Raw genomic sequence first — 13,105 nt, 5'->3', positions numbered from 1 at the left:
GTCTGTGTTTATGGGCCACATTTGTCATTCTGACACACTTAACCTCTAGCGTGATTTTATAGCCTCGACCATTAATGTCGCAAAATAAATTTCCACCTCCAAATGCCAAGATGCAAATGTTAATTTAACCCCTGAACGAACAGGATTGTGTGTGCGGCAGGGAGCAGAAACCCGGCGCACTGACGGAGCAGGGATAAAGTTTCTCCCGGGAAGGGATCCCTATGGCCGCCACAGATTCGGTTTCCCCTGGCTGATGACTCATACATCAGTACATCGAACATTTCCCCAGTGAAAACAACAGTTTTTGTTTTGGATTATGGTTAACTTTTGCTTTTCCAAACCCTAGAAAAACTAATGGTGATCGACGAGTGCGCTCCGGGGTCGCTGCGAGGCGTCGTGTTTCCTCCTCCGACGCGCCATGGGGCCGTAAGATGCCTTCCCTGTGGAAACGGATAACGTTCTGGGTGGCCTCGGTGCTGTGTGTCGGCTCGGTGGTCTTGCTGGTGGTGGCCCTGTCCACGGAGCGCTGGGTCACCGGACGGATCGTGTGTAAAACCGGGGCAGAGATAGTGAACGCGTCCCATTTGGAGCTGGATCAGTTCGTGGGGGACATTTCCTACGGTTTGTTTCAGGGAGGAAAGATCAAGAATTGCGGGCTCGGGAACAGGAGCTCCGTAATATATAGTAAGACCCAAATACAGCAAATAAAACTCTACATCTGTGCTCATTACTACAAGACTTATGGCCAGGGAGACCCAACGTGTTCAAACACAAATGAAACAGTTAAATGCAGATGAAACGTTGGGTGATATAACCAAATCATAATGGAACAATGCAACGTCTTTAGAGTCCATAGTATCCTCTTGGTCTCTGTGTTAAAATGTATTTGTTAAAATTAGTAACATGTCCAAAGATAACTTTAAAGTAAAACCAGGTGTATATATAAAATATGAGTCTATATATGTATGTTTTGATTACACATGGATTTTAGTTTAATTTATGAAACTTGTATCAGAAGCCCCATAATGCATCAACACATTTTATTTACCTGTGTACATTTTCGTAGGTTTGACACTTTTTCCCTGTTATTACTGGGAACTCACATTGCTCCTTCTAGACTCAATCAAGCCAGACCTGCTCATGTGTTTCTTTTTTGTTCTGCCTGATTCTACAGTTTTCCCAAAGCTTGTGCAGACATTAAACGGAGGTCTTCACGTGATGGTAATTCTCTTCTTGTTTGTGGCAATTGGCTTCGCACTGGTCAGTCTGTCCTTCTGTATTTACAATGCACGTAAGGTTCCCTACCAGAGCATCAAGGGGCACAAAGGACTCTACGTGTGGAATGTCATTGCTGGTATGTGAAGAAAGTTAAACGATGCATTCACTGTTTAACTTGCATCCTCTTGCCTGAACTTTGTTTTTGTTCATTCACCACCCTTTCTGTTGCTCGGTGTATTTCTTCTTGCTTTAGTTTCCTTTCCTAGTGTTTTCTCTTATCTCTTATTATTTTACTTGGGAGTACTACTGTACCTTAAAACTCATCCCTGGTGTGGTGTTGAGCTTTTCCATTCCTAATTTCTCATCTCCTCTGTTTCCAGCTTTCTTCGGTGCCCTGGGTCTTCTGTGTTTCCTCGCCGCAGTGAGGCACCACAGTCTGACCGAGCAAGTGGCAAACCTTCAGGAGAGCCTCTTTGTCCTTGTAGTTTTGCATGACCGCCTGGACTGGTCTTTCTGGCTGGGTGTAGGCAGCGTTGGGACTCATTTTGTTGTTTGTGGAGTTGTTGCAATGAGCCAGATCAAGCCATGCAAACTAGAGATTAAGAAACCTCAACAACCCACTATCTCTGCTGTTGACCTGCTCTACTGAAGGTATGAACATTGACCTTGTTTGGACAACTTGTTGCAGGTTTAGATGTGGTGGTCAGGGAAGACCATACTAACTGAAAGATCAACTCTGTGGTTCTTTTCTTTATTATGGCAGATTTACATAAATTCTCACTTAACAGATCATTTTCCAGACTTTGGAACTTTAGGCTGTAATAGTTATTAAAAAAGACTCACGTTTTAACTAGAAAGTTATTTGCTCTATTAAAAAGTTGACGTGACTCATAGATGGAATGAACTACTACGCCCAGTTCCTCTCCCACTCTTTTCATTGCTCTTGCAGGACAGACAGACAGGCAATAGGTACTATTTGAACAAAGAAGATAAAAGAAGTGCTGGTATACTTTACAGTTTTATACAATAATAAAGTAAAAATGGCAGTAATGATTTCGTAGTTGAAGTAAAGGAACGTAAGAAAATGTGTAAATTAACTCAGTTTTTCTCTATATGTTTTTCTTTGAGATAATGCAATGCAGTCATAATGTGATTCACCACAGACGCCACAGCATGCAGGCAAAGACACAACACACAGTTTTCCTGTTAATTTTGGCAGAGACACACCAGACTTCTGACCCATTGCTGACTGCTGCGTCCCTCACTTGTAGTTTATGACAGTGATCAGGTATAATTCACAGAGCTGGCTGGGACAAAAACATCATGTGTCCCGGTTTTCATTAGTTTCACTTATTGTTTGCAGCTCTGGAGGCATCAAGTCAACTGAGGAGCTTTGATACATGAAAGTAAAGATTGCTGCATCCTGAACCTGACCTTTGAACTGTGCTGTTTTTGTTGTGTCTGTAGTTTTAAAGTGTAAATAGATAAGGTTTTGTTTTTTTCATTTGATGTTTAAATGTTAAAACAGATCTGTTTTTCAGTCACCGGACGGGTCACAGACTAGAGACTTCTTTAGGTGTAAGACTAACATATTCAAAGTTGAATGTAATTATCTTTAATCCCTGATAAAAAGTATGCAACATTGCATGCACTTGACTTTACAGCTACCTGTGAATTTGTGTAAAAAAACATCTTTTACTATTATTTTAATTATATAAAAGCAAATTGTTTGTTATTATATATATAGTTGTTATTATATTTTTGACCATTTTTAAAGGACTTTTATAACTTGTGTTGGATTGTATATTGTTTCTCTAATGTGTGGAGGCTGCAGAAATTCTCCCTTTCTTGTCATAGTCTTTCTTCAAAAAAAGTGGATACTAACAAGCCTGTGAAAAATATTTCCAGAAGCCTTCGATTAATGACTTAGCTTGTAGTACATATGTGTTTTCTTTGTTATGTTGTTACTTGTCCCAAAATAATATTAACTTTCTCAGTATTAAATACATTAGATTTTGTACTTGTGAGTATTTCCTTTTTATCACATGAGAATATGTGCGATCAGAGAATTAAACAACTGTCTCAAAGCAAGAACTTGGAATAGAAGCAGATTTGTGTTGTAGATTGAGCGTCTAGGGTTTTATTTTGGATGATAAATGAATCACATACACCAATTCTTACTTTTCTGTGGCTCTATTAACTTTGTTTTCACATTTAAGAGTATGACATTTAGTGTTCAAGAGTAGTGTTTGACTGAAAACTGTTGTTATTTTGGGGATGTACACTAACGTATGTTGTTACATGATTAAATACATTCAGGTGCCACTTTATTAGGTACACCAAGCTAGGACAAATGCAAGCTAAGTCAAAAGCCCCACAATAAACCCTGCATTCAAACTTCTTCCTTAAAAATAATCATAAAGTTGCATCACATTTACCCCGTTTAAAGTAAAACTGAACATTGGAAGTGAAACGAACAAGTAGGTTTGGCCTGTTTCGCATTAACAGCTGATACCTCTTCCTGTAGCTTTCAACCGCTGCCGCCAGATGGCGACAAAGTTCCGGTTTTGTCGCTTGTTGGTGACGTAGACATACGCGCCGCTGTCAGTCCGGTGCGCTGACTTGTGCACATGTAAACGACCTTTGCATGTCTGAATTGGTAGTTATTGTTTTAGGTTTGTATATTTACAGCAGATGACAATGTTTCTTCTCAGGAGAGCTGTGCAGGCGGGAGTGCGGACAAAGCACTGCAGATCATTTTCAGCCTCACAGTCTCACTTGAACCACGGAAAAGTGAGTAATCTAACAATAGCTCACACGGGATTCAATCCATTTATCTCTGTTATCTCTGTTTGAGCTTGTATTTACATAACTGTGTGGGTATGCTTTTCAATTTCTAATGCAGGAAAGATTTACTGTGTATGTGCATTAGCAGGGTTTAGTTCTGGGAGTGTTTGAGAAGGAGGGAGAGGAGGATAATCTTCATCTGACAGAGGCAGCTGCAGGTTTTGACCAAAATCTATCTGGGAAACTCTCTGAACTACTGAAAATGTAAGTAAAGTCACCAAATTTGTTGATCTTTGAGGTGAAAAGAAATAAATGCAACCCCTTGCTACAAAAAAACATTAACTTAAAAAGTTATCATGTCAACACTCCTTTGGCTATGTGCATGTTTTGTACAGTAAGTCAGTATTTAGTAACCCATCATTTGTCATTTATCAAACCCTTTGTAACCAGCCAAGAGTCTTTGTATTTATAATGCAAAAATCTCACCCCTCTGTCTGCAGGTCATTCAAAGTTACATCTAGAAATGTTAAAGATGCTTTTACCAACACAACTTACTGAGATACTATGAAGCAAGCTTTTTTAAAATCCTTAGGTGGCTGTGGAAGGGTTCTGTCTTTGACTGGTATTTTGAATATTTAGAGTGAGCCTGCTATTGTGGGACCACTGACCTGAAGAGCTTTGTTTAAGATCTTTTGCTGTGTGGTGTTGGGATCATTCGATGCTGGACCTTGGTAGAGCACATTACTTATTAGAAAAGATTACTAAGAACTAGACCTCCTGACCTAATTAAACGTGACATGATAAATCCACATTAAACCCAGTTTTTCTGTAAGTCATTCTAAAACTTTAATAACGTACTTAAACAAACCTTTGAGAATACTACAGGAATAGAGTACAACAAAGAAGAAAAAACATAGAATTTCCTTATGGAATGTATTATAAATATGATTTGTGCTTTCCTAATTACACAATCAGTGATGCAGGCTGGACACACAGTAAAAGTGCATTAATAATATAAAAAACACCGTCTAACTGGCTTTTATTCCAGTGAATTTGATTGGTTCTGTTTATTGTTTTTAATATATTTCTGCACTACATTTCCCAGCTCTGGACCCGCACTCAAGAAAGGCAAAAGCAGAATATTTTATGGACTCCACAAGGTAAAAAAAATAAAAAGTGCGACATAAGATTATGAAAACTCAGTGACTTCACAATGTCATAATAATTGAATCTGTTCTGTCCAGGATTTTCCATGTGTAGCTGTAGTCGGGCTGGGTAAGAACAGCGCGGGAGTGTGTGGGGCAGAGAACTGGGACACCAGTAAAGAGAATATTAGACATGCAGTGTCAGGTAAGAGACATGACTCCGCTTGTCTTAGAGCTGACCCCATGGAGGATTTATTAGACATGACTGACATCTGTTCATTGTTCTGTGTGTATTCAGCTGGCTGTCGGTTACTTCAGGACCTGGAGGTGACTCATGTGGAGGTGGATGGTTGTGGTGATGCCCAGTCAGCAGCAGAAGGTGCCATTCTGGGTTTGTTTCAGTATGACCAACTCAAATCAAAGAAGAAGACCAAAGTAACAACACAGCTTCATGCAAGGTAGACTAACAATTTGAAACCGGGACGCGTGTTGGCATATCAACACAGTTTCACAAGGCTGTATATGTTTCTTTGTTTATTTGTACTTAGTGCTGACTTGGCTGGTTGGGAGAAAGGAGTCATTTATGCAGAAGGCCAAAATCTTGCACGCTTACTCATGGAAGCGCCAGCCAATCACATCACTCCTACTGCTTTTGCTAGAACCATCGAGGAGAAATTAGTACCTCATGCTGAACGAGTCACAATAAATAAGAGGTTTGTCCATGATTCATCATCATTATTCATCATCACTGACATTACTTTACACATTACTCAGATAAAGGCATTTACAGTGCAACATTTTATGATTGAGCTACAGTCTGTGTATCAGGCAGTTGAAGTTTTCCAGTTATTGTGGGAGACTTAACAGCTGTGTACAGTGTTGCCACATATTTGTCTACTTTGATGGTATGTTTTGGCAAAGCTTTTCTTTAGGTAGTGTGAAAGTGTGAAAATGTGTTATAAAGTTAAATAGAACATTTTGCATCTACTTTATAGTATTTTATGGAGCTAGAAACTGTCAACTTGCATCTAGAGCTGAAACAACTCTAACAATCATTCTGAAAGTAGTTTTACATTTTTTGTACTTAAGGATATTTTTCTTGTTTTGTAAAAATGTGCAAAAGATACCCAAAAGCAAAACCAATTATGGCATCAAAGATGTGAAGACAGGCACTGTTCTAAACTGAAAAATAAATTGAGCATTTGTATTCCTAACTCGGTTAGAATACGTAACATTGACATTAATCGAGAATGGATAAGAATGGGGATTTTTTGTGTGTTTTTGCAGATCCCAGGCCTGGATAGAGGAGCAACAGATGGGAGCATTTCTCAGTGTGTCTAAAGGTTCAGAGGAGCCCCCTGTCTTCCTGGAGCTACATTACAACGGTTCACCTGACAGCACGCAGGCCCCACTGGTCTTAGTGGGCAAGGGCATCACCTTTGACAGGTAAACAAAAATAATTTAGCTCATTGTCACCTTCACACTCCTGTGAGATCCAGTGGACTGGCTAAAAAAACACATCTCATCTTGTAAGAACAATAAATTCCTCGTAAAGAAATCTGTGTTGTTTCGCCTCCTCTTCTCTCTATTTGCTGCCAGTGGTGGAATTTCCTTGAAGCCATCTTCTTCTATGGATGCAATGAGAGCTGACATGGGGGGAGCTGCTACCGTGTGTTCCTCTATTGTCACAGCAGCAGCTCTGAAACTGCCAGTCAATATCATTGGTAAATACTATGGGAATACATACTTTGTAACACTGTTTTTACGTTTATATCGTACGAGAAAAATGAAAAAAATTGCCTATTTTTGTGCCTAATATAACTGAATCAGGTCTGGCTCCTCTGTGTGAGAACATGCCCAGTGGAAAGGCCACTAAACCAGGTGATGTTGTTATGGCCAAGAATGGAAAAACAATTCAGGTGGGTGCACCCATGGTGGAATTAGAAGATATACGTTGTTGTGTGAGTGTGTTTTTACACTTATACAATTTCACTCCACACACAGGTTGATAATACAGATGCAGAGGGCAGACTAATTCTTGCTGATGCACTCTGTTATGGACACACTTTCAACCCTAGGGCCATTGTCAATGTTGCAACACTAACAGGTGAGAGTTTTAAAACAATACACATATTGTGATGTTGGTTACCAACAAAATGTTGATTTGATGTTTACGTGTTGAATTGACGCTCTTTTTGACTACCTTCATTTGTATTAGACCTAAACTCTCTGGCACAAAGTAAGTGACCAAATAACTAGATTGAGACCACCAGAAAATGTTTGTCTGGTTATAAAATGACTCTGGTGGAGTTTGTGGTGTTAAAAACAAAAAACGAAAGCAGACACATGGTTGTATAAATTTAAAAGCAAATCTATCAGTAAATCCATGTTAGACGGTCAAAGACGCAATTTTGTAAGTGCTATTTATGTTTAACCAAGATAATTTGATAACAATGGTAACATGTTTGTGTTTTTATTGTTGCGTGACTACTTGTTGGTCATTATTAATAAAAGTTACCAGTTGCCTTCTCAGCTTGTTGGTAATAAGTTTTTGTGAACATTGAATAGAACCAGAACTTTGACCCTATTCTCCAATCATTGAAGAATTAAAAGTAAGGTATGCAGGTGTGATGAGTAACTATGAAAATGTGTCTTCTGTCCTCAAGGTGCAATGGATGTAGCGCTGGGTTCTGCAGCAGCTGGAGTATTCACAAACTCTGACTGGCTCTGGGAACAGTTGCACAAGGTGTGTGTGTGTGTCTGTGTGTGTGTGTGTGTGTGTGTGTGTAATAATCATACACATCTTGGTCTCTCAGCTCCTATTTTGATGATTTATGTACTGGTGTGTTACAGGCTAGTGTTGTGACAGGTGACAGAGTGTGGCGCATGCCTCTGTTCCAGCACTACACCAGACAAGTGACGGACAGCCAGTTGGCCGACCTTAACAACATTGGCAAGTACAGCCGGTATGTATCTACAAATGAGGAGTCTAGTCATGGCTCTGTTTACCAATATATGCATATATGATTAGTGTATCTGTTTATTTCTTTGTAGTTCTGGTGGTGCGTGCACAGCGGCTGCATTCCTGAAGGAGTTTGTCACAGCTCCTCACTGGGCTCATCTGGACATCGCTGGTGTGATGAGTAATAAAGATGAAGTTCCTTACCTGAAAAAAGGTATGTCTGGAAGACCGACACGTACTCTGGTGGAGTTTGCTGCTGGGCTGGGCCACCACAACAACTGAAACTGCACAGGACTCTCCTCTGGACAGAGCTGAACACCAAGGTCCATGCAGGGAGCTGAACACCAAGGTCCATGCATGGCTGAAGTGTTTCCGTGGAAGAACTGATGATAGAAATTAGAAACACAAATATTTTGTGAAACTTTGTGCTGGCTGGACAACTTTGTGTTTATATGGCAAATACATCAGTCTAAGTATTTTAGAGCTCAGTGTATGACCCATTTTCTTCCCCACACTGTTGTAATTACAGCTGAAAAAACATAATCTAGCTAAACTAAATAGTGGTTCAGATCATCTATTTAGTTCTGTATATAAATAAATCCTGTATGTGTATCTGACATAGTTGTTTGAAGGCAAAAAGTATGTGGACACCCAAATGTTGAGCTCATATGTGAACATCTGCTGAAGAATGGCTGTTAACATGGTGCTATAACAGCTTCCACTTTGCTGGTAAAGTTGTACCCTTGCTGCAGGTATTTGTTCCCATTCACTTCCCATTCAGTTCAGTGTGGTTCTTAGGGCTAAAATCAGAGTCGGAAATCAATTTCTTGAGAGACCTTGCTTTATAATTAGAACATTTTTTTTTTATAACTTCTGCCCAAGACAAATTTTTTCATTAGTGTTTATTAAAAAAAGGAGATTTGCCCATATTTTCATAAAGCCTTTACATATTTTTTAAATTAGCGTCCGTAAATGGTCAGCACTTGTATGGCATCTTTCTACCTAATTGGTACCTGAAGCAATACAGTTGTTTCTCATTTATCCTTTCACACACATTCACACACTCATGATAGCAGCTAGCATGCAAGGTGCTGACTTCACCCACCAGGAGCAATGTGGTCTTCAGTGGCTCGCCCAAGGACGAGGAGGGTTGAACTGCCAATCCCACATTTAGTGGACAACTGCTCTACCTCCTGAGCTGCTCATGGTGTGAAAAAGGCCAGGAAATCTTGAGTCCAACAAATGATTGATTATTTAAATTTTAATGCAACCAGAATAGGGATTCCTTATGGTAGAGAGGTGGTCATGTAGTTCAGGTATCTGGATGTTGCTTTACATTTTCCCTGATCATATTTTTCTTTATATATCTTTTAACCAAAATGTAAATCTTTTATCTTACTTTGTTCTGCCCAAGAAGTGGGATCTATCCTCTGTTGTTCTAAAGTTTTCCTTTTTTTTCTCTTCTTCTTCATTACAGTAAATGGTGTCTGGGGGAGTTACTGCTTCTCTGATTCGAGGGTCTAAGGACAGAGAGTGTCATGTTGTACAGTTTATATAAAGCAACCCCACAGTACATGTGGTTTTAAATGTCATTAATTTGAAGTAAGGAGTCAGGTGTAAACTATGAGAGAGAGCAGCAGAACAATAAAGAAACTTTGTATAAGCAGGTGTCTCTCAAGGTACTTTTAGCAATTGATTGTAAACAATCGCATTCGTTTGCGCATGTGCCGACTGGCGAGCAAATTGTCAGATCAAGATGGCGTCGTCCATGAGCGGGATGTTCTCAGGCCAGCAGCCGCCTGGCGCACATCCCGTCGGTGGCCCTGGCGGACCAGGTCAGCCGGGCTTCCCTGGACCCGCTGGCAGAGCCCCGGGAAACAACACGCTGGTGGATGAACTGGAAGCTTCTTTTGAGGTAGGGGGTTAATGTGCTTTGGTAGCTGTGTGTGCTAATTGTTTCTGGCTATGTTACCAAAAGCTAGTTGAGGCTTATTGTTTAATAAACATAAACTAACCTGCTTATTTAACGTCGGTGTTCCTGCAGCACCTCTACATATGAAACATCCGTCATCTTCCACAAAGGCTTTATACAGTAAGCTAACGTATACATTTTCTTAAAATCTCAAGTCGTTAACGCCAAAAAGAATGTTGGCCACAGTTAGTGTTAGCCAATGCTAAGTCACACAGCTCCTCTTAGTTTGCTTCATTTCTTCAGATATTCTTCTTGATCAGTCACTAATACACTAAAGGACAGAAGACAGACTTCACTCTCATCCCTAAATGAGCTCCAATAAACGAAAAGCCCAGACGTATAGAAAACATCCTAAATATCAGCTGACGTTACTGAGTAATCAAACTCTTTCGAGCAGTGTGTAAACTTTTGTTCTTGATCGCAACACAGAGAAATGCAACATAACGCAGCTGCATGTGTTGTTTACAAGACAATGCTACAGCTGTTTTGCATATTTAAGAATCACATACCTGCATCGTCCTGTTCTAGTTTTTCTGCAATATATATTTTTGTAATACTAACTTTACCAGTGTAATAATATGCAGGATTTGTCTGTGTTATACAAATGTTAACTGGATATTTTTGGTTTGGGGGATTTTGTTGGGATGAGACAAGACATCTGAAGATGCTGTCCTAAAATCTAATGGACTTCCTTCTTAATTTTCTGACTGGTCATGGACAAAATTATCAATGGATTCATTAGGAAAATGCATTGATTGGAATTTTTAGTTGCCGGTGTTGAAAAGCTTGACTAGTTAGCGAAGAGCCTCAACAGTAACCAAGGGAAATTAACAAATCTGTAAATACTGCTTGTTTGTAATTGATACAGGTTTAAGAACAGTTTACACAATGATAGGTTCTACAAGTTGGTGTTTATCACAATTGGGTTTGTGAGCAGATTCCACATATCTTCTTGTGGGAGCAAATCTGGTGTAAAAACAATTTTGGAAAACTTTCTCAGAAGAGTGAAGTCTGTTGTAACAGCATATTGCTGACTGGGGTCAAGAAATGAGAAATGTTTGGTAATACAGTTTATCACTCTTGGTCTTAATAAAGTCAATTACTAATAATCTTGGTTTAATCTAATATTTCAGACCAAGGTCATTGTTATGCAAAATGGCATATTTTCAAATTCTATTATCCCCTCTATTCCACACATCATTTCATCATATTCCAGTGTGTGTGGTATATGAAGATAAGCAGGGACAATTTTTTTTTCTCCCTCTCAGATTTTCACTGTGACTTGTAAAGAAGGCTATTTTTATTTAAGGGGAAACAGTGTCTTGTGATTAAGACATAGCATGATGTCCTCAGAATCCCCCCAGAAACCTGCTCACGGTTGTCGCTGTTCATGAAAGATTCATCTGTAGTCAATCCTAATTGAAAAAGACTGATTGCACTTCTATAAAAATGTACTAAGGTTGCTCTCTGTGTTTACTCTACAGGCATGTTTTGCATCCCTTGTAAGCCAAGACTATGTAAATGGAACAGACCAAGAGGAGATCCGAACTGGTGAGTGAGGCTCTTTGTTTGTGTTTATTAATTTGAGTTTTCATCATAATTTGGTCTTTACATTGATTTATGATTTGTTGTTGATTGCAGGTGTTGACCAGTGCATACAAAAGTTTCTGGACGTGGCTCGACAAACAGAATGCTTCTTTTTACAGAAAAGGCTTCAGTTATCTGTGCAGAAACCAGAGCAGGTTGTAAAAGAGGTAAATTATTAGACAGACTTCCCGGTTGTTCTCCGTCTCGTGACATTTGTAGGATTTGTGTAAGAATTTTATGATTCCCTAAACTATTTGTGCAAAACAAACCGTACAAGATCCAAAACTGTTTATTAAATCCAGTACCTGTGTCATATCTTTATTTTTTAGACCTGTATTTGTGAGGATCTGTCATTTATTACATCTTATTTGTTTCTCTCCACTGGGTGACGTGCCTTTGCTCCTCTCAAGTACATTTTGTTTCTCACTACAGGATGTGTCAGAGTTACGTAATGAGCTACAGAGGAAAGAAATCCTGGTTCAGAAGCACTTGTCAAAACTGCACCACTGGCAACAAGTGCTTGAGGAAGTAAGCCTTCAGCATCGTAAACCCTCAGACCTTCCACCCCCTGGACCACTGGCCTTCCTTGAACAGGCCTCTGCCAATTTACCCCCTGCCCCGTTAAAACCAAACTAACGGTAACCCTCAGTTGAAGTATTCACCAAGTACATGATGCTTACTGTCAACCTGTGAGGAAACAGTTTATCATCCAAGAGAAACATTTTGTTATTTTAGATTATCTTTTCAGTATTTTGATCTGTGTAAATATTGTTGTTGCAGTCTTTTTTTCTTATTGTAAAATAAAATTTGTGAGTATTATTGATTTGTGGTTTTTTTTTTTTTTTTTCTTGTTGGTGGCTGTCCACCAGTTTTATAATGCAATTTACCAGTCGGGACCAGTGCTGTTCAGACTATGGAAACAGTCTTAAAATGTGGTTCTGGAAGAACCTGCTGCTTTAGTTACCACCTAAATGTCCATCATCATCTGGAATAGCATCACTTAAAAGTCAGTATGACTGTAATAGATGATTTAAAAAAAATCAGCTTAATCGTCTTGGAATATTAAAGTGAAATGTAGTCATTATGAGTCACCTGCTTTAATTTGATGTTTCTTGTATGATACTATGATAAATGACTTGGGAGAAGCCATGACTGACTGTCCTGACAGTCTGTTGTCTCTAATGCATTCACTGTCTTCACACTATAACAGACTTGTTCTACCCAGCTTCACAGCTATTGCCTGTCCACAGCCAGGCAATAATCTTCACAGATGGTCACTGGGGATGACACTCTACAAACCAGGTCCCGACAAGAAAAAAAAAAAAAACAGACCCTAAAACTGGCCTTTTAAATTTTCTGTGATCGTGAATTATCTGCCACTGATTAAGTCTTGTGTAAGTGTTGCTTAATGTGAACCTTTCATGAAAATAAGTG

The 13,105-nt window shown here is 39.3% G+C and overlaps 3 protein-coding genes across 7 annotated transcripts; all 3 read left to right on the top strand.

Moving 5' to 3' along the window:
• The first annotated feature begins 431 nt into the window (after positions 1-431).
• clrn2 (clarin 2) lies at positions 432-4,213 on the top strand. 4 transcript variants are annotated; one of them, XR_010913822.1, is made up of 5 exons: positions 432-684; positions 1,175-1,354; positions 1,599-1,869; positions 3,933-4,011; positions 4,154-4,213. XR_010913822.1 is itself a non-coding variant. In XM_067496726.1 (4 exons), exons 1-3 carry the CDS (start codon positions 432-434, stop codon positions 1,865-1,867), a joined length of 702 nt encoding a protein of 233 aa, XP_067352827.1. In that variant the 3' UTR covers positions 1,868-1,869; positions 2,582-3,238. The 4 variants fall into 4 exon arrangements, 2 of the variants coding, with proteins under 2 accessions (XP_067352827.1, XP_067352826.1); XR_010913823.1 differs by having other exon boundaries at positions 4,151-4,208; XM_067496726.1 differs by lacking the exons at positions 3,933-4,011; positions 4,154-4,213 and adding an exon at positions 2,582-3,238.
• On the top strand, positions 3,795-9,182 carry lap3 (leucine aminopeptidase 3). Of its 2 annotated transcripts, none has more exons than XM_067496723.1 (13): positions 3,795-4,011; positions 4,151-4,269; positions 5,111-5,165; positions 5,250-5,355; positions 5,449-5,608; positions 5,699-5,863; positions 6,438-6,596; positions 6,750-6,874; positions 6,981-7,069; positions 7,155-7,257; positions 7,817-7,896; positions 8,004-8,116; positions 8,205-9,182. In XM_067496723.1, exons 1-13 carry the CDS (start codon positions 3,913-3,915, stop codon positions 8,392-8,394), a joined length of 1,563 nt encoding a protein of 520 aa, XP_067352824.1. In that variant the 5' UTR covers positions 3,795-3,912; the 3' UTR covers positions 8,395-9,182. The 2 variants fall into 2 exon arrangements, with proteins under 2 accessions (XP_067352824.1, XP_067352825.1); XM_067496724.1 differs by having other exon boundaries at positions 3,796-4,011; positions 4,154-4,269.
• Positions 9,183-9,843: 661 nt separating this feature from the next.
• med28 (mediator complex subunit 28) lies at positions 9,844-12,490 on the top strand. The gene is made up of 4 exons (XM_067496728.1): positions 9,844-10,027; positions 11,569-11,635; positions 11,726-11,838; positions 12,104-12,490. The coding sequence occupies exons 1-4, from the start codon at positions 9,869-9,871 to the stop codon at positions 12,305-12,307; spliced, it is 543 nt and encodes a 180-aa protein (XP_067352829.1). The 5' UTR covers positions 9,844-9,868; the 3' UTR covers positions 12,308-12,490.
• The last annotated feature ends 615 nt before the right edge of the window (positions 12,491-13,105 follow it).

This window comes from Channa argus, chromosome 3 (genome assembly GCF_033026475.1).
Source record: "Channa argus isolate prfri chromosome 3, Channa argus male v1.0, whole genome shotgun sequence".
Classification (NCBI taxonomy): Eukaryota; Metazoa; Chordata; class Actinopteri; order Anabantiformes; family Channidae; genus Channa; species Channa argus.
This window is presented reverse-complemented; position numbering and strand designations above follow the sequence as displayed.